Consider the following 21,005-nt stretch of genomic DNA (forward strand, 5'->3'; position numbering starts at 1 on the left):
CTTTTTTCTGCTCCGATTGTTTTGTAATTTCTCTTTTAATTTATTTGCTTTTTAAAACATAAGTATTATTATTATTTATTATTATTATTATTTTTTAAATGTGGCTGTAACCATCCATCTTTTTTTCCTGTTCCCCACTAAGCTTAAAGAGAGTTCCCCCTTGCAGGGGTTTGACAAACATGGAAAGATCTTTTTTGAAAGAAAGCTCAGGTGTTTTAAGGGCACTTGTAAGAAATGTAGCATACATTTTCGGCTGGTTTTCCTCAATGCCATGTTTACCTCATAATTTCTCCCTCCACCCCTACACACACAGTTTCCCCACAGACATTTTCCTGCTAAAATGGGAGGGCAAATTATGGGGTGATGGTGCCTGAGCATATGATTTATAGTTTTCAAAACACAGAATTTTAGAACACTTTGAAATGTAAAATGAAGAGCTACCTACGCTTTTGCCATAATTTTCTTCTATGCATTATCCATTGTTATGACAGAACTAGACCAAACTTTCTATTTGAAACTTAAAAAGATTTAATTATGTTTATACATGTATGCAATTTAAAAATTGAAATGGTTCTATAGAACTTGAAAAACAATAGTTTCCTTACCCTGATCCTACTCCAGCCCACTTTTCTATGCTTTGAACTCTTTTAACCGAACCTTGTGGTGTTTACCTTCATATCTTGAACTGTTTTTACTGTTTGTGTGTGTGTGCGTTTGTGCGTGCGTGCGTGCTTACCCTCAGGTCTCTAAGTGACATGGCAATATTGTTTCTTTACCATTTCCAATATAGGCTGTTTCTGCTATTGACTTCTTGCTGTGGACGGCCAAGATTTAGAGTCCTCACGCCTGCCGCCCCTGCGACCACCATCCCATCACGTGCATTAACTTCTCTTGTTCTGTCTTCCCAGTATAGTTTTCTGTCCTTGATTTAACTCAGTATTCAGTGCTTACGTTATTACAGTTTTGTAAATGCTATTCCCAGCCAAGTCATGTCGTTTCCTATAATTACTTTTCTGCACAGTGTTTTGTTTCCTATAGAATTAGTAATTGCCTTGCCTTTTGCGATATCAGTTTTCTATATACTTATTCATCCCCATTTTATGCTTCTCCTTTTGATACATTCAGAGGCATTGAGTGTTCTATCAGTCTCATCTCCTTGAAGATGACTCTCCAGAGCTCTCACTTGCCCATTTGGGAGGCTCACTTTTTAGGTCAAGTGCACAGTTTTATTTGCTTTCCTCTTATTGGCCTGCTAGCGAATCCCATTTCTTCTTTTTTATTCTCTGTTTACACCTTTTCTTTGTAGAGCATGTCCTTCGTAATTACCTGAAAACGAGTACACAGGAGGTAAATATTTTGAGATCTTGTATATGTGAAAATGGGTTTAGTTTAGTTTATGCTTGGTTCATCATATGACTTGGTGTACAATTCTAAGTTGGAAATGATTTTCCTTCAGAATTTGGAGGCAGTTTTCCAAAGTCTTCTGTTTTCCAGTGTTGCTTTTGAAAAATTCTGATTCTTGAGCCTTCATATAAAGCTTGTTTTTAATCTGTGGAAGCTTTAGGGTTTCTTCTTTGCCCCAAGTTTCTGAAATTCCATGATGTGGAGTCTTGCTGTGCAGCTCTGTTTTCTTCTATTGAGCTGGGCATTCGGTGATCCCTTTGACTTTAGAAATTCATATCTTCTGTGTCGTTTCCTATAATTACTTTTCTACACAATGTTTTGTTTCCTATAGAATTAATAATTGCCTTGCCTTTTGCGATATCAGTTTTCTACATACTTATTCATCCCCATTTTATGCTTCTCCTTTTGATACATTCAGAGGCATTGAGTGTTGAACACATTGAACACAATGTCAGAGGCATTGTGTTCAACCTGCCCTCCTTAACTAGAAATCTTGATAACAATTTTAAAGGAAAATTATAATGAATTTCTAATTTATATAAACATATGCTTTCCACAGGTGAAATACTAGTTAAATGTTGAAATGGGATCATGGTGGTTAGACTGGCCAACTGGAATTTAAAAGAGTGCTGACAACCATAAAATATAGTCACACATTTCGTTTGACAGAGCAAATGAAAGTTGCAGTGATTGAGTTGTTCAAGCCGTTTATTACTCTAGTATTAGAGTAATTCTAGACCTGTATCAGAGACAGGAAAATTTACTCTTAAACTTTTTTCACTTTTTATTAAAAGGAAAAACATACAATTTTATCTACATAATTTCAGAAGATTGAAGGTACATCCTACTCAGCCCCTTTTTTAATTTGGTCCCCCAAAAATCACGCACCAAAAAAAATTTGTACATTTGGCTGCCCCAACCTTCATAAGCTACTTTAGCTAAGTTAATAAAACAGTGGTCCTCTAGGCCAACCATGTGAAAGTATATCTCTAAAATGTCCCTAGAGATGTAAATTTTCTTTCCCCCCAGATGGCAGTTATAGGAGGAAATCTGTCAATATTTATCAGTGTAATAGAAAAAAAAAGGGTAAACATCAGTTGAAATGTGCCATAAAGAATGGTGACATCTAAGGGAAGTTCTTGCTTCTTCTCTAGGACCATACTCTTTCCAAGGGTTGCCCAAAGTACCGTAAATGTTGAGTCGGCAAATTCATGGTGAGGGATTTGTGTCTTATTGTAAGTTTGTAAAAGAAAAACACCCCTGTGTCTCCTTTACTCTCAATAACTACACTGAACACTTCTGTGACCAGACGTGTGCATGGGTTTTCCTGAACAACAAGCAATTCTCCAACTCCCTTTATCTCAATTCTGACACTATCTACCTGGAGATCCCACCGGTTAAGAGCTCAGTCTCACCCTGACCACCCTTCCACTTTAGATGCCAATCACAACTCCAGATTGTCACCTGTTGCTTCTGACTAACTGGCTATAAATCAGGTTCCCATGATCCCTTCCTCTGGTTCAATTAATTTGCTACAGCAGCTCACAGAATTTACTTATGATTAGCAGTTTATTATAAGAGGATGTACCTCAGGACCAACCAGATGAAAAAGATGCAAGCAAAGTCTGGGGAGGAGCATGGAGCTTCAATGCCTTTCCAGGGCATCCCACTCTCTACAGGGCATCCCAACCTGTATGTCCACATGGTTACCAACCCCGAAGCTCTCTGAACCCCTATCCTTTTGGATTTTTGTGGAGCCCTAATTGCGTAGGCACAACTGATTAAGTCACTGGCCATTGGTGATGAACCGGGAGCCTGAGGTGAAGTGGACTGAAAATTCCAACCTGGCCACCACCTGGTTGGTTCTCTTGGCAACCATCCATGAGGGCTTTCCAAAGGTCAACACAATAAGGTGAACTCAGGTGTGGTTGAAAGGAGCGTGTTATGAATAACAAAGACACCTTTATCTTTCTTATCACTCAGGAAATTCCAAAGGTTTTAGAAGCTCTGCCAGGAGCAGGGACAAAGAACAAATATCCACAGAGCTTAATTCTGAATATAAATAGTAATTAGAGCTCACTTTCATGGGGCTAATAATGAATCTTGTTTCTCTTTTCCCACCAGCTTTTTGGAGACTGGGAAGCCCAACTGCGGAGAATAATGAAGCTCATTGCTGGCGGTGGCCTGTCCATCACTGGCTCTCACAACATGTGTGGGGACTATCTGTACAGCGGCCACACGGTCATGCTCACACTCACCTACTTATTTATCAAAGAATGTAAGTCCAAAACAGACTTCCATTTGCATTTCCTCACCTGCCATTTCCAGGGTCTCTGGAAAGTCTGCTGAAGGCAAGACTGGAGGCCTCAGGAGGGCAGTACCTCACCTCACCACCATGCCTGGGTACACAGGCACCCAGGGAAATGTATGTGGTAGGAAGTAACTGCTCTTCTTGACTGGAGTTTATTGTTTCAAGTGTCAGCTGTAGTCTGGGGGTGATTTACAGCTGCTGGAAGGAGCCAGAAGGAAGAAGTCTCAAGGATATAGAAATCTAGTATTGGGCCTGATTGGATGATGGCAGAGTATGTGTTCACTTAGTAGACATTTTTTCAAGTAGCTGACACTGTGCTATACGCTAAGGGGACAGTGGTGAGTCAGTGACGTCTTTACCCTCATAGAAGCCAGGGGCTCAGGAACACTAAATGACGCAGAAACTAAATGGGAAGTTTCCTTTAAAAAAAATAGCACGTAAAATATTTTATGAAACATACAAGAAAAATAATATTACAGATAACTACACTGCTCAGATTTAACATACATTAACATTTACCATATCTGTTTCAGATAACACCTTTAGAAAAGTGTTAACATATAATTAAAGCCTTTTGTCCTTTCCATTTTCCTATGTCATTTCCATGCACGTTTTTGTACTTCTATATTATGTTTTCAAAATTTACATTCATGGTACCATGCCACTTACGGTCTTTCGCCACTTTCAAATTATGTTTCTGAGATGAAACTGGTTCATTTTAATTGCTGTTATTATTACAATGCTATAAGTGAACCACAAATTATTTATCTACTTGTAGAAAATTCAGTTGTCTTCAGTGTTTTCCACTTAGAAACAGTCTCAATAAGCATCATACAAGTAGTTGCCATGAAGAGCGATAAGTGAACCGGGCTCCTGGCACCACAGAGGAGGGATACACATTGCATTCTGGAGGTGTCTTGGGAGTGTGTGGCACCTTGTGGAAGTTTAATAGGGTTGGAATTTAGACTGGGAGTAATAATGAGAAATGAAAATGAATTAGTAAGTAGGAGCCAGATCATGCAGCGTGCATTAAGCCAGCAGAAGGAATCTGAACTTCCATCTGCCAGAGACGGGGTGCCCACTGAAGGGTTGTACCAGTGGGGCAATATCACCTTGCCCTTTTTAGAGGGAGAGACGGCTCCGGCAGCAGCTTGCAGGATGGATTGGAGAGGGGCAAGACTGAAGACCAGGAGAAAAGTTAGGAGACTGGCTGCTGCTGTAATCCAGGAAAGAGATGGGTGGTGGCCCAAACTTCCATGATGACACTGGAGATGCAGAGAAGTGAAGGGATCAGAGGGAGATAAAAAAGGGTCAACAGATCACAGGACTGATTGTCGGGGTTCAGGAGACAGGTAATTGACTGAAGGGTGAACACCCAGTTGTGGTCTTAAAAACAACTAAGATAGGGAACACGGGGAGAAGGAAAGATGTGCTTCAGGGTACTGAGAAAGAGAAGGGAGAACAGGTTTCTCCTGGTACTTAGTATGTGACCAAATAGAGTGAATTCTGACCCTGTCTATTCAGAATTGTCATGGCACGATTTAGCCCTTGTACTAGGATGTAACCGGGTGTGGGAAATGGGGACAGAATAGACCTGATGTCAGCAGCCCTGGAGAAGGGATTTCTGCCCCCTGCTGGTTGGTACCTGAAATCCTTTAATGGAATTAAGCCTTATCCTTTTGGAAGATGAGGCAGTGTGCCATATTGGATCACAAACTCTGATCTTTGAATCCTGGTGCTACCACTTGCTAGCTCTGTGACCTTGGGAAAAATATTTAACCTTTCTAAGTTCTAAGTCTTAGTTTCTGTATCTTGAGAATGAAATACTGATAGCTATTTCATGGGTGAAGGGAGATGGTAAAAATGACAATAGGTGGCATATATGGACACTAATAAAGAGTTGCATGGAGAGTTTATGGTAGCTGCTGTTTGTTGCTGTATTGTTAGGGTATCGAACACAAATTTTTCGGGAAATGAAATATGGAGCCTTATACATACACTAAGAGTCCTACCCTGACCACTCCATTTAAAACTGCAAACTACCCTTCACCCTTCTGACCCTGCTTACCCCGTTCATCTATTTTTTTCCATAGCATTTAACACCTGCTAACATAGTGTATAATTTCCTTATTTATTTTAATTATTTTTTATTGTCTCTCTTCCCTATTAGGAAGGGATCTCCCCACAAACGCAGATTCTTTGCCTGTTTTGTACATTATCTCAGTACCTGCTCTAGCAGTTCCTGTTCTGGGCACAATATTGAATAGATGCTTAATCAATTCTTAGACCCCTTGAGAATCAATTCTTAGACCCCTTGAGAATCCAGTAAAATCAATTCTTAGACCCCTTGAGAATCCAGTAAAAGCCTGAAATTTCTCCCCTAAAGTGGGGAGGATAGACCTCATTGAAATATTTTTGCCAAGAATTTCAGATCTTCTGAAGTACATCTACTGAGAAAGGTCAGAAGGCTTGCACTAATGGAGATGTCACTTCCTTCAAGTGACATCCCAAGTGGAGGTACAGACATGCATTTGTCTGCCACTGCCCTATCGTTGGGAGTGCACTTGGACTAGAATTCCCAGGCATTTGGATTCTCTCTTACTGGTACTTGAGAAATGGACACCTCAAAGACTTTCAGAGTAGTGTATGGCTGTAGAGCTTAGAAAGACAGTTATATCAATTATAATTGCTAATCCATGGGTAAGGATCTGTAGACCCCAAAGGTTGATTTTTGTTTAAAGCATTAACCCCAAATTATTTACAGGTAAATTAAATGTCAGTGGACCGCTTTTTATTTTTTTTATTTTTTTTAATGGAGCACAGTACATTAACCTGTCTTTATGTGTTCTTTTAAACTGTATTTATGATGATATGAATCAAGTCACAGCCAAATATGAATTTCTACTGTGAGTGAAATAACTTTATAAAAACTGTCTTCATTTTTATCTTGATTACAGATAAGCTAAAGCCCTTAGATGTGCTAGCCCAACAGATCTGTTTTCAGAAGAAAAGATCCAACTATCTTCACGATAGCAGTAGAGGCAGTGTTGGGGCTCTTAGCGGTACTTGAATAACTGGGACTATTGCAAATGTCTCCTCTTTACAGATTCCCCTCGCCGACTCTGGTGGTACCACTGGATCTGCTGGCTTCTCAGCGTGGTTGGAATCTTCTGTATTCTCTTGGCGCATGACCACTACACTGTGGACGTGGTGGTGGCATATTATATCACCACGAGACTCTTCTGGTGGTACCACACTATGGCCAATCAGCAAGTAAGTTTTCCTCCAATTGATTTGAGCTTCTACTGTTCCTGGCTTGGTGTTGCTGGTATGGCAGGGGGAGAAATGCAAAGAATCCACAGATATCTTAAGTTTTCTTTTTTCTGAAGGATAGTCATTTAAAATCCTGTTGTCTTTTGTGATGCCGATTCACTTCAGAATCAAAAATGAACAAGAAATGTGTTAATGTAATGACAGGAGATTGCATCTTCCTAGAACGAATACCATTACTTTCATTGTCCCTGAAAATATTTTCTAAGATGTGCCCACTTTTACTGATTACCAATCCTACCCTCTTCTTCCTACCCTGGGCTCCCTCACCAGCTTAAAACTTAATATTTAATTAAGTTTGTTCATTTTCCTGGCAGAAGAGTGAGTAACTAAAAAGTTAGTTGAGGTATTTATTTTAAACAGGAGATTGAGTAAGCCACAGGTTCTCCCTGCACTCCTGGAATTGGAGTTATTATTTTTTTTCTACTAGGGCGTGGCCCAGTTTGCAGATGAGTACAGAGAGCAGAACAGTGGTGTGAGTGTGAAACTGGGATATGTGGGTGGACCTGGGGCTGGTCTGGGGCTCTTTGTGCATTTTAATATAAAAAAAATACTTAAATATTATGAGGAAAATATGTATGTTTCTTTAGAGGCTGGAACAATTCATTGTTCTTCCTGACTTGGTTTTTCCTTTCTTTATTATTTTAGGTGCTAAAAGAAGCTTCCCAGACGAACCTCCTGGCCAGGGTGTGGTGGTACAGGCCATTTCAGTACTTTGAAAAGAACGTCCAAGGAATTGTACCTCGATCTTACCATTGGCCCTTCCCCTGGCCAGTAGTCCACCTTGGTAGGCAAGTTAAATACAGCCGGTTGGTGAATAGCACATAACAGCTGTACACAGTGGGGGAGTGAGGAACTGTCCGAAGTGCTGAGAACTCCGTGAGAGAAGATGCCATAACATAAACACCTCCCTAATTCTACTATCTTTCAACAGTTACCTTGACTTAACCTATTGAGTTACCTAGTCAGCACTGTGATATTTTTTTCTCTCCAAAGGACCTGCGTTGGACAACAATAAAGAAAATTTAACCTATCATGCACTGTACACATTTCCTGTTCATAAGTTTGGAATTTACATAACTCGCAACCCCCATGTTCCTTTGTATATGATGCAACAGCATAAATGTAAGCTTTTATATATCATAAGTTCTGGTCTTTCCAGTCACATCTGGAAATAAAGCGTATTATTTTCTTGGGAAAACATACTTTTCATATCTCTTGCCCCAAGGTTTGGGCTGTAAGCCATTTTCTAGCATATGTCTCTATGAAGGTTTCTAAGTACCTGAGTGGGGTTCAATACTGAAATCTTTCTACCTGTTGCACCGATACTCAAATGAAAATGACAGACACAGAAAGGTTTAGTAACTTTGGGTTTTGTAAAATCAGCAGAGACAGTGTGTCAAAAAGTGCAAAAAAAAAAAAAAAGATTCTGTTATAAAGTGATTTTCTAAGTATTTCCTAACTTTATTTTTCAAAATGATGTTACGAAAACCAAATTTGAAGATTTTTACATGTCAAAGAGGAGAGAGTTAAAATTTAAAAATGCTTCTTGGGAGAGAAATTTGTCTATGTTTCTAGTGCCTTTCTTGTCTTGATTGTATGGTCAGTAGGCAACCTTAAATGTTTTTATTTAAAATAAAGTATTCCATGAAAATATAAACATATGTATACACTACTAAATTTTGCATTTATAGCTAAATTAAATCAGAAGACTGCTTATGGTTTTTAAATTGCTCTGAATTAAAGAATGGGAGGGGTTAATTAGAAAGTCAGATCCTGTTCCCATATTGTGAGCAGGTGACAATGACATGTACTACTTAAATTATTTTATCATCTATTTGGTAGTTCAATTTTAACTATACAATGAAAACAGCCATGAATACTTTTTTTAAAGAGAGTTTTGAAAATGATCACTTAACTAAAACTTGAAAGCTATAAATTAGTTATCCATACTCTCATGACAATTTTGTTGGTGAACAACAAAAAAGAGATCTATTTCTTTAAAATATATTTGTGCAGAAACTGCATGTAACTCTAAGTTTTACTCCTAACATAAGTATGTTTGGGGAAGTATTCTATTCTATACTTGCCAATGTGGAGAACAAAATAGTTTTTTAAGAATGAAGAAGTATATATATCCATTCTGTATTTTACGTGCAGCAGAATTATCTTCTGTAGGGTCTTTTTGTGTATTCACAAGGTGATATTTGTATTGTAAAACAATAATGGTGAAGGAAATAAAAAGGCTTTTAAAATTTTGTTTGTTTTAAATCTTTGTAAAGTTATTATTCCAGAGAGTATACTGATATCTTAACAGTTTACCTAGATCACAAATTAATCAAAACGCACTTTTTAATAAAAACTGATACTTAAAATAAATGCCTGTTATTTCTAATATGTTCACATTTTTCACAAAAGTTCTAAATGAAATCATTAAAGTAAGGTAAGAAACTGAGTTTCGGGATTTCTTCACCGAGCTTTTTTTGAGAGAGAGCTTTTAATAATCTTGTTTCCTTTCCCTTGAGATTGCTTAAAATGTACCCTAAACTTCAGTAACCTCTACAGATTGAGTGTATTTTTAAATAGTGAGTTGACTCTTGAATAACACGGGGTTTGGGGTGCCAAATCCCCACACAGTGGAAAATCTGAGTATAACTCCAGCGGTAGTCAGCCCTTTGCATCCACAGATACGAAGAACCGGATATTGTAATTTTTGTTTGAAATCTGCATATAATACGTGTTGTTCAAGGTCAACTGTATATAAAAAGAATCACAGATAAGTTAAATTCAAACTGCAGACCACTGTGTTTATCAACAAGTCATTATTAATTCTCAATCAAGTCACTGTCTTAACTTTCCCCCCACCACTGGAAGTAATAAAGCTTTTCTAGGTCAGATGGAAAGAAAAAGCAAATCTGAAATGAGAAATGCAGTATTAGTGCTTTGATAATAAATGGTAATTCAAAATAACTCCTTAAAAAGAAAAAAGAGATTCCTGATGTGGTGAAGAAAGGAAGATGTTAACAGTGGAGGCCTCTCCCTATTAAAGAATGTATTCAGGGAGTCCAAATGGGTGAAACGAGTAAGATTTCCTTTGTGGAGCTTTGGACTTACATCTATTTGCCTGCTAAGGCAAATAGAGCAAATGTCTCCAATAGGTTTATATTGAACTATTACAGCCTTTTACTGACTTTATTCATCAGATGCTGGATATTGAAAGGAAAAGAAACTTGAGTAATGAAAATGAATTATTGGCACATGCTAACAATAGGATCTTTTTTCTGAGTCAAAATAATAACAGGGAAAACTTCATTATTATAAGTTTGCATACTACGTCTGTGCCAAGAAGTTCACTGCCTGATCGCTCTGCATGCCTGACTCTACTGATTCATGAATTGGCATAGTTGGCATAGCCTGTGGCTCTCTAGTCTTCATATCCCAGGAGGAACAAGGAGAAATCTCATTGTCTCCTTGGAGAATTGTAGTCCCCTTGATAGCACCTGCCTGAATGAGGACATGTGCTTTTTTGTCCTTGACTTTGCTCAAAGCCCTAGACGTTAACATCTGTATTTTGCTCTTTACAGGTTGGGCATTTTACATGTATTTCCTTGTTAACCCTCACACAACCACGGGGTTAGTTATCATCCCCCTTTTAGGGAAGGTGACTCTGATATGTTAAATAACTTTCCCAAGGGCATGCAATGGGTAAGTATTGAAAATCTAATTGGAGGCCAACTTTCCACCCTGTCTTCTCCCCCTGCCCCGCGCCCCCATCCCCATTCTCTGAGTTTTCCTAAATTCTTCAATAAGAGTCTACAGTGGGAGAAATCTGTGCTTTTGGTGGTAAAGCTAAGTAAGATAACTTACTATGGACTGAGGAGCAAGAAATTCACACCATCTAGTGTGAGAGAATAATTTTGCCAGTTTCCTAATTGCTATGTTTTATAAACTGGGTCAATATCACGTATACTGAGAATACATGCTAGCTTTCATTTGACCATTATACAAAAAGTCAAGCATGTTTTGAATTAACTAGGAAACAGGATATTCTACTTGAATCCCTTGATACTGATACCTTCTTTTTCTCTGGCCAGAAAACTGAATTAATCAGAACTGCTGCCTTGAAATTCTGCTTTTCAGCACCTTAAAATACTTATCTGTGTTCTGATTCAGAGTACAAGTCAGAAGAAAATTAAGTGAGGCCTGCCCTCCAAAGTCTCAGACTCCCGCTCCCACGACAAGAAGGTCAGACACGGGTGTGATCGGTGAGAGAGAGGGAAGAGTGAGGGAAGTTGGGGGGGAAAAAAGGAGCCAAGCAGGGCCCCCAAGGACAGAGCGAATGGCTCTGGCTTACTGTTGGTGAAGACAATGTAGCATGAGGATTTACCCTATGAGTTAATGTTTATTGCACACGTGAGAAATTCTTTTAGTTCTCGAGCCCTGGCGTGGTACAGTGAGTGTACAGTTTAGCATCTAATGATTGAAAAAATACATGCTATGAATTTAGAAATGCTCTCAAGGGAATTTGTTGTTTATTAATCACAATAGCAGACGTATAACGTTTGGTCAATTGGAATAGTATTTATTTACAGGAGCTATCATTCCATCAACATACCGTGGTTGGTGAGAGTAAACATTTGAGGGGCTCTTGGGAATTCTTAGGAAAGGTTTACTGAAAATTTAAGGCAGAGTTCAATGAAATTGCCAGAGCCCAATTTTTTTTTTTTAAGTTTAGCAAAAAAAAAAAAAAAAAAAAAAAGAATCTGGAGGCCTATCATGTTTTCTGTGTTGAAGGATACATAGACGTGGCTACAGGGGACAGTAATGGCATTCCAGATGAGGACAAGGGAAGTCTCTGACACCCAGGAAGGGGCTGGCCTAGAGTCCCCTCCCAGCTCTTGGTGACCCAGAACCTTGAATAGTTGGACAATGTGTTGTTCGGTGCATACACGTTAGGATTACTACGTCTTCTTGGAGAACTGACCCCTTTTTCATGACATCATCTCTCCATCTTTCTTGTTATGAACTCTGTCTGAAATTAAGATAACAGCTCCAGCTTTCTTTTGATTAGTATTAGCATGCTATATCTTTATCCCTTTATTTTTAACCTCTCTGGGCCTTTATTGTTAAAGTGGATTTCTTATGGAGAACATATATTTGCATCTTGTTTTTAATCTGCTCTGACAATCTCCTTTAATTGGTATATTTATGCCTTTCACATTTAAAGTATAATTGATATATTTGAATTAATAGCTACCATATTTGTAACTCTTTTCTATTTGTCACATTTGTCTTACAAATTTTCCTTTATTTTTGTTCTGCCTTCCACTAGTTTGGAGCACTATATCTCTTTTACATGCCATTTTATCTCTTAACATACCAAGTATACATCTTTTTAAAACAAATTTTTATATACCTCAACACAGCTGAAAAAAATTTTTAGTGGTTGCCCTGGAGTTTACAATATACACTTGTAGCTGATCTAAGCCTGCTTCAATAACACGACACCACTTCAGGTATAGTGCAGGCACCTTACAGCAGTGTATTCCCAATTCCTCCCTGTTCCTTAGAATATTGCTGGGTCCTTCTTTGTCTCTTGTTATCACCTTTGTTTCAAAGTCTATTTTGTCTGGTTTCTGAGTTTTTTTCCTTTTCATTTTCGTAAGATATCTTTTTTCCATTACTTTCAATCTGTGTGTGTTTTTCAATCTGAAGTGAGTCTTTTGTAGGCGGCATATATAAGGGTCTTATTTTCTTACCCATTCAGCTTCCCTATGTCTTTTGATTGGAGCATTTATCCATTGACATTCACAGTAATTGTTGATAGCTATGAAGTTATTTCCATTTTATTACTCATATTCTTAAAGAAGTGCCTTTAACAATTCTTGTAATACTGGTTTCGTGGCGATGAACTCCTTTAGCTTTTTCTAGTCTGGGAAACTCACTAGGCTGGAGAAAGGAAGACACACATTCAAGTGTCTTCTAATTAGCATGCACTGGGGACTCGGAGGCCATTCTCTAGGTTTCTTAACTGCAAGACTTGCCAGAACCTTTAATGTGCTCTTCTGCAGAGGACCTAGGCTGCAGCCCAGCATTAAAGCAACACCCAAACTCCAGATGCTCCTGAATAAGTTTCTCTCTTTCTTTTGACTACTCGAGCTGTGTGAAAGCACTGTGGCATATCCCCCAAGCCGCTTACCTGGGAAAGAATTGCCAGGGACATTAGTTAATAACAAATACGATTGCTTATAAGGAATTTAAGGACACTAAGACCAAATGTCAGGCAACTACAGAATGCTTGGCCTATTTATGTCAAAGTTAGGATATATGGTATTTTCTATTTGTTTAGTCAATTGCTTTCTCCACATTTTTTTTGATGAGCCTTTTAAAAAAAAATATTGTTTTTGGCTTGGACTAAGTTCTAAATACTTTACTTTGAGTCTGACCCAAAGCATTTTTCAGTGTGAGTAGGAAATAGCAATGGTTGTTACTCTTTTAGATATCCCGATTCATGTTATTTCTAGCAAGAGCTTTATACTTTCTCAATTAGAAACCCTTAAAATCAATGTTACCATCTACCTTTATGACATTTTGGAATAAAAACTGTGCAACTATGAAAACTATGGATTCTGAAGACCATAGCGCATGGTGTAAGAATTTCCTTGTTTGTGGGAAACAAAAAAAGCCTTGGGGAATGAATAGAGGAAAATAACAGGTTCAAAGGAAATGCCTTCTCTCTGGGAAGTGAGCTAAGACCTTTCTGTTTAATTTGTGTATTACGCACTGGTAAAGATTTGATAGTTGAAATCAATGAATGGATGACTCGGTTGTTTCTTGAAGAATGAGAGTAATTGTCTGAGGGGAAGAGAAACCACAAGAGAAGGTGAAGTATGGCATATCCATTAGGGTGGGAATTGGGGACTCAGTTGTGAATTCAAATCCCAACTCCACGGCTTATAGGCCCTGTATCCCCTGGCAAATTGTCTCTGATCCTCAGTTTCTTCACGAAAATAGGTGATTTTTTTTTTAACCAATATTGTGGTGTAATGTGGGGCAGTGGTGAAGTATGCGCACAAGTTAACTGCTCAGTAAACTGCTGTCATTATAGAGAGGAGTGTGGGAGAGAGATGAAAAGGAGGCCCCTGTGGAGTCAAGGAAGATGTTCCCATCAAAGAAAAGACTGGCCCAAGCAGGAAAGAGCGAGACTGGATAAAAAAACCAAGACTGGACGTAGCCTTGATTTGGACTTCTGAGTACATTATCAGTAGTCTGGAGCAATTGCCTTTGGTAAAATATAATACTTGCTCGAGCATTCTGAATATCTGATGTGCATGCACCATGCTTCCTTTGAGTATTGGCCAACTCTGAAATTGCATGACGCAGACGTCTTGGGCGGTAAGCCAGGGTAGCAATAAAGCAGAAACATGCATGGCGACCATGAGTTACTGGTGCTTGGAGTCAGCTCCCCTGGCCAGCTCTGTATCGTCACATGGAGGAGCTGGTATTGTGTGAACTGTTTTCTAATGGTATTTATCAGCATGAGAGGAGAGGAGAAGGGGTTTCACTGTCTTTTATGTATTCTCTTTTTAATAAAGAGCCTATGACCATGGAAAGGCATGTACTGAGTTTCCCATTGGGGATGTACAGCAATGCTCCCTGATATTTTAGGATGTTTCTTAAAAATATATATATATATATATTTTATGCATATATATATTTATATATATAAATTAAATAAAATATAATATGCATATATATTTTATGCATATATATATATTTTTTGTTGTTGTTGAAAAAAGCAAACTCTGACTGTTAAAATGAATGTTTGTTTTGAAGGCTTCCCTGAAACTGGCTTCAGATTTAAAGAGGCCACAGTCAAATCACTGCCAGGCTTATGAAGTGTGTGCTCATTAATGAGCCTTTTGACTTCTGGCTGGTGTCAGGCTGTGACAGCGGCCCCTGGCAGGGGGAAGAAGTGAGGATACAGTGTGTTTGCCGTACACACTTCCTTTTCACAGCAAGCAGCATTACCACGCTCCAGTGAGCCTCCACACCAGAGGCGGGCAGATGAATTTGCAGGCGTGTGCTAACTCCATTTCTCCACAGGCTGCAGGGATGAACATGTAAAGCAAATGGCTTGCACAGGAATTGTGTCCAATTAGTGCTGCTGGCATATGTGTGCTTTGGAAGTGTCGCTGGCCCCATCCTGAGCACATTCTTATGCTCATGAGCTAACACCAGATGACGCCCCAGAGCCTGACCTCCCTTCCCATGCAGCTTACAGAGGGACACTCAGAACCCTCGGGGCCAAGTGGCTGAAGCTCCTGGCTCCTGAGCACTTAGGGATGAAACTGCAGGAAGGCAGAGGAACTGAAGCAAGGAATATAACCAGACGTGTGCCTTGTTCTTGCACCATCCTCTGCACCAATTGAACCCAATACATAGCAAAGATTCCTGGGGGTGGGGGTGGCGATACAGTTCCTCCTTCAGGAGAGAAAAATGTCCGCGGAGTCGGCACATGTAACCCCCACGTACTATTAACATTCATCACGTGTGAATTCAAAGAAAAAGTCACCAAAGTTAGATGGGGAGGTATCCGAAATGTCACCAACACGTGGCAAGTATGAAGAACTGTGACAATTTGGCTTCTTGTAGATCTGGGCTTTCGAAACTGGTTTAATTTCTCAAGATGTTCAGGGCTTAATCACTAATTAAAATCAGTAACACAAAATGAATTGTTCAAGCCCGAGGAAAGCCATTTTCTTCTTGGGAATGAAGGAGACCTAAATCCTCGTCTTTTTCATTTGACGAAAATGATGAGGAATTGATGGCAATCTTCCTACTGTTAAAAGGAGGTTGTAGCAGGAAAGGCAGCCAAGCTCACTAGAAAACACCTGCTGGTTTCTGATTTGGTTCGCAGCAGCTGATTTTATATGCCCAGGACCGGAAGCAAACGAGCTGGTGAGATTGGGGCTGAAGCCCAGGGAATTAACGTCGTTGAGTCATGGTCCCCGGGAGGGCAGGTGAATGTTACGTACTGAAGAACACAAAGTTCTCTGCTGCCCAGTTCTCTTGTCCCTTTTAGTTTGGCTTTGATGGGGTTCCCTAAATTAAAGAATACACACACACACACACACACACACACACACACACACACACACACTCAGTCTTCATATCAGTATATTTAAGCCTCTAATAAATCTTCCCTTAAAGAAATCTACTGAAATTTCGTGAAGCTAACACTTTCCAAATTTATTTGGTCTTGAAACCCTTTTTGTACAAACTTTTTTTTCCCTCTAACATTTTATTATGAAAAAATTTTCAGTGTACACTAAATTTGTAAGAATTTTACAGTGAGAACCCATACAGGCACCACCTCGTTTCTACTGTTATTTATCACACATCAACCCATCCGTCCATCTTTTTGTCATCTATCAATTATTCCTATTTTTTCAAATGCATTTCAAAATGAATCAGCAGATATCAGTTCAGTTTTCCCTAAGTACTTTGGCATTTATATCACTAACTGAAATTCAAAATTTATTGTTTGTTTTTAAGATAAAATTTATAGAGAAAGGAATATGTAAACATTAAGTGTATATTTGCTGTTTTGACAAATGCATGTACCTACGTAACTCAAAAGCTTGTCATGATAGAACGTTACTAGCTTCCCAGAAAGTCCTTTAAAACCCAGTCAATCATGGTCAGCCCTTCACCCTGCCATTCCCAGAGGCAAACATCGAACTGTATCTACCCTTTTTTTCCCACCGTTGACTTTTTATCCCCACCATGTACTCTGTATGTCGTTTTTGTGTCTGGCTTATTTCACTCTGCATATTATTTCTAGATTCATCTATGTTGTGTGTATTGCTTTTTACTAGTGAGTAGTATTCCATTGACTAAATGTACCACAGTTTGTGTATCCACCCTTCTGTGATGATACTTGGACCATCCCCAAGTTTTTGATGTTCTAAATAAAGCAGCTAAGAACATTCTTGTATACATTTTCTCAGTTTGTGTGTGTGTGTGTGTGTGTGTGTGTGTGTGTGTGTGCATGCACGTGTGCATGTGTGTATGTATATATGTTTTCATTTCTCATAGGTAAGTACTCAGGTGTGGGATTGCTACCACTATGGGGTAGATATGTTTAATTTTATAAGAAAGGATCAGACCTGCTTCTAGGAAATTTGTCTTGTTCTTAAAAAGAGACCCACAGATAAAAATACCCCCTTCCTCTGGGCAAAGTTTTGTCTAGATAGAAGGCGCAGAACTTCTGCGTGTCTGAGGACAAAACTGACAGGGAAAGGAACTGGGTCCTTAATGATACTGTGATTGTCACTGGACACTGAAATAACCAACTTAGGGGCTGCCTTCCTTGGAGCTGTTATGTGAGTCAGTAATGTTCCTTATTATTTCAGTCAGTTTGAATCAGATGCTTTAAAAAAAAAAAAGTTTTTACAGAGTAAAAATATTTTTATAAACGTGACTGAAGTATTACATACATACAGAAAAGTACGCAGGTTAATTTTCACCAATGAAATCTAAGTAACTGGCCTCCAGACCAATATCTGAGTGGCCTTGAGGAAATGGGGCTTTAACACACATTATCAAAATTAGGAGTGAAAAAACAAAATTTGAGGCTCAGTAGAGTTCACTGGAGAATTCTACCAAACCTTTAAGGAAGAAATTGTACCAATGCCCTACAAAAACGAAATTCGACTTCTTCATTAGAAACCCTCACTCTTTTCAAGTTTCTCTCCCCTGGCTTCTGTCTCCCCCAAACCTCGTCCAGCAGCCACTCCATTAACAAAGGTTTCTCTTCCATGTTCTCTCTCCAAATTCCTCTCAGTTTACACACTTCATTTAGCAAAGCAAATGCCTTGTAATTGGTGAAAATGGTAATCACTGAGTTTTCCTGATGTTATCCTGGGTGCAGGGTGAAGGCAGTTGGGGAGGAAGTGCAACTGTATTAAAGTAATTCTGCAAATTGCTTATTGTCCCGTTGAACAGGTTGAAAATCTAGGAGTCAGAAAAATATGTTGGGTTACTTACCAGCCGGGTGACTTTGGACATGTGGCTATTTGAGCCTCAGATGTTATTTTACTGGTGATATTGGTAGAATTATAGTAGCTACCTATAGGGCTGTTTTGAAGGTTGACTGTAAAGGGCTGACATACATTAAGGCGGGTGGTAGCAAGGCTCATGTTCTCGGGTTCATGGCATAACCTCTTTCCTGTTTCTATGCTAAGCAGGAAGGGATTCTTACCACCAACCACGGCAGGTGGAGCACCGAAGATCACTGGTGTCACAGGAGCCACATGCAGACTCAGCGGGGGTCATTTGCTGGAGTTTGGGAGCTGAGCTGCCTGCAACCTTTAGCTATTGGAAGACAGGGAACAAGGCAGCAAGTGGCCTTGTGCAGGGCTTCTGGAGGAAAGCATACTCTCCTCTAGAAATCAACCAAATTATAAGGACTTCCATTAGCAGAACCTCTGAGCAATTCTATGTGAACATGGAGTGTGAATAATGTACAAATGCTAGTTTTGTCCTTTGGGATAGAACACACCACCCCTGAGCAGACCTCGTGTGAAAAAAATGTGGGGCATCATATAAGACATATAGACAACTGTATATAAATAAGAATTTGGATGAATCAGGACAGACTCAGTGGCTAAGGCTTCTTTTTTCAGAGACTGACCTTTACAGGTACTCAAATTAATTGGATATTAAATTGTACACCAGTATTTCCCAAAGTTCACCCATTAGTGTATAGCTGACATGATTTTTCCCCACAACTATTTATCACTTGTACTTATTTAATAAGCATTTCTTCCAATAAAGACCTTAAAATAGGTTTAGCCTCACTCTATAATTTATATCTCTAATTCACATCAAAACCATAACTATCAAAAGAAAAAGTGTCCACTCTGCACCACCTAAAAAGCTATCTTTCTTTGGGATATACTTTTGTTTATCATTGTCTTCGTGGATAGTAGGTCACTTCCAACCAATCTCAACAAGTCATTTTCATAAAGTCTTGAGCTGAAGAATCCCTCCAGAAATGCTTGATTCTCTTTAACCAAACCTGCTTCTCTCACACTCTTCCCCAGTTCAGCCAAGGTGAACTCCACTCTACCAGTTCTTCAATCTACAAAGCTTTGGAATCATTCTGGACTCCTAGTTCTCTCTCATCCTTCTAAACCCAACAAGAAGTCCTGCTGGCTATGCCTTCAAAACACATCCACATTGGACCACTTCACACGTTCTCCACGACCAGCCTTCTAGTCTCAGTCCCTTGCTTGGCTCCAAATTAGTCTCACTTCTTTTAAGCTTATCTCTCTGTGATGTGTGTGTTCCACATCGAATCTAGGTGATAAATAGGAAAGTAAGCTTTCCAAAGAACAGATTATACCACTGCTCTGCTCAAAAATCTCTAATGACGTCCCATCTCATTTGGAACAACATCTAAAGTCCTTGCCTTGATCTATAAGACCTTCCTGACCTCCAGGCCCTGCACCTCCACTGCACACATCTTAACCACATTTTCTACTGGTCCCTCTCTGGCTCTCTCTGCACAAGTCACCCCGGGCATCTTTTCTTCCTTCAACCCAGCCAGTATCTTCTTGCCTGGGGAGCTTGATGTCTGCTACTCATTTTTCCTGGAATGCTTTTTCCCCAGGTGTAAGCCTGACGTACACTTTCTTCCCACTTCCTTCGGGTGTATCTTGAGATACCACCATATCCGAGAGGACCTCTTTGATTATACTATACAAAAATAATAAGCTTCTCTCACCTCTTATTTTGCTTTTCTCTTTCTAATCACTTATAACCTACTACGTTATATTTAATTTTACTTTTTGTTTGTCTTCCTCCATTTAGAATGGAAGCATCATGAAAAGAAGGACTTTGTTTTAGTCACCATCCTATCTTCAGGGCTTAAGGAGTGCCTGGCAAATAGTGGGCACTTAATAAGTACATGAATAAATACTGGGTTGACTCAATACTAACTGACCATTGCAGTCAAGATTCTGGTGCCCAGAAAGAGCAAAATCAGGTAAGAAGTACCACGCCCCCAGCCCCCACTCTTCCACCTCACGGTTACAGATATGTCTCATGTTACATGGGTAGCATTCTTGTCAATCAACAAATTTATTCATTATTATATAAGGTGATACAAAGCAATATGGTGAAATAAAAGGAGTTTGAACTCTAGGTGGAATAGGACAACTCCCAATTAAAAAAAAAATTAATTCACGACCAAAATTATAAAGGAGCAGACAACTCAAGAGATGAAAGTGGTAGAATGATCAGAGAAAGCTTCTTGAAAAGTATGCACCCCCCTGACGTGGGCCCTGAAGGAGGGTGTTCCAGTTATGTTTACTATGTAACAAATAACACCAAACACAGAAGCTCAAAAGGACAGTCATTTTATTATGGCTGATGGTTTTGTGGGTCAGGAATTTGGGCAGAGCTTGGCTGGGTGATCCTTCTGTTGGGGTTTCCTCCATGGTATTCAGCTGGCAGATGGCTGAGTTTTGAGTCTAAGACTGATTCACTTGCACATCTGGTGCTTTGGAGGGGATGGCCGGAAGGAGGAATCCCGCTGAAACTGTGACTGAAGCACCTACACCTGGTCTCTCCTGGTGGGTGGCTTCAGGATTTCCAGACTTCTTACGCGCTGACTCAGGGTTCTGTTAAAAACAAGACAACACGCCCCAAATGCCATTACTTATGCTAAGGCCCAAGGCACCAAACCGAGACTTAGTTATGGTTTTGACTCTCCCCGAGATAGAATCTTAAATCAGTCAGTCAGGAATCACCTGATCAGCACTAGTTAGATCACGTGCCTGATAGGCCCTTACCATCCCTATACGAAAGTCCCCCTGCAATAACCAACCCGCTTTTTTGGGTTGGTTGGTATAACTTCCTTGTTCCTCCCTTCTGCCTATAAAAGCCTGTC

The 21,005-nt window shown here is 39.4% G+C and overlaps 1 protein-coding gene across 5 annotated transcripts in view; it reads left to right on the forward strand.

Moving 5' to 3' along the window:
• SGMS1 (sphingomyelin synthase 1) overlaps positions 1 to 9,440 on the forward strand; it is a 254,168-nt gene extending 244,728 nt beyond the window's left edge. For 4 of the 5 annotated variants that reach the window (XM_033130231.1, XM_033130232.1, XM_033130233.1 and 1 more), the window contains 3 exons: positions 3,529 to 3,682; positions 6,822 to 6,988; positions 7,694 to 8,158. In XM_033130231.1, coding sequence (XP_032986122.1) covers positions 3,529 to 3,682; positions 6,822 to 6,988; positions 7,694 to 7,873 — 501 coding nt within the window. In that variant the 3' untranslated portion in view covers positions 7,874 to 8,158. Of the gene's footprint in view, positions 1 to 3,528; positions 3,683 to 6,821; positions 6,989 to 7,693 lie in introns of all 5 variants that reach the window. The other variant, XM_033130235.1, reaches the window with a different exon arrangement.
• The last annotated feature ends 11,565 nt before the right edge of the window (positions 9,441 to 21,005 follow it).

The sequence above is a fragment of the Rhinolophus ferrumequinum genome, chromosome 16 (genome assembly GCF_004115265.2).
Source record: "Rhinolophus ferrumequinum isolate MPI-CBG mRhiFer1 chromosome 16, mRhiFer1_v1.p, whole genome shotgun sequence".
Classification (NCBI taxonomy): Eukaryota; Metazoa; Chordata; class Mammalia; order Chiroptera; family Rhinolophidae; genus Rhinolophus; species Rhinolophus ferrumequinum.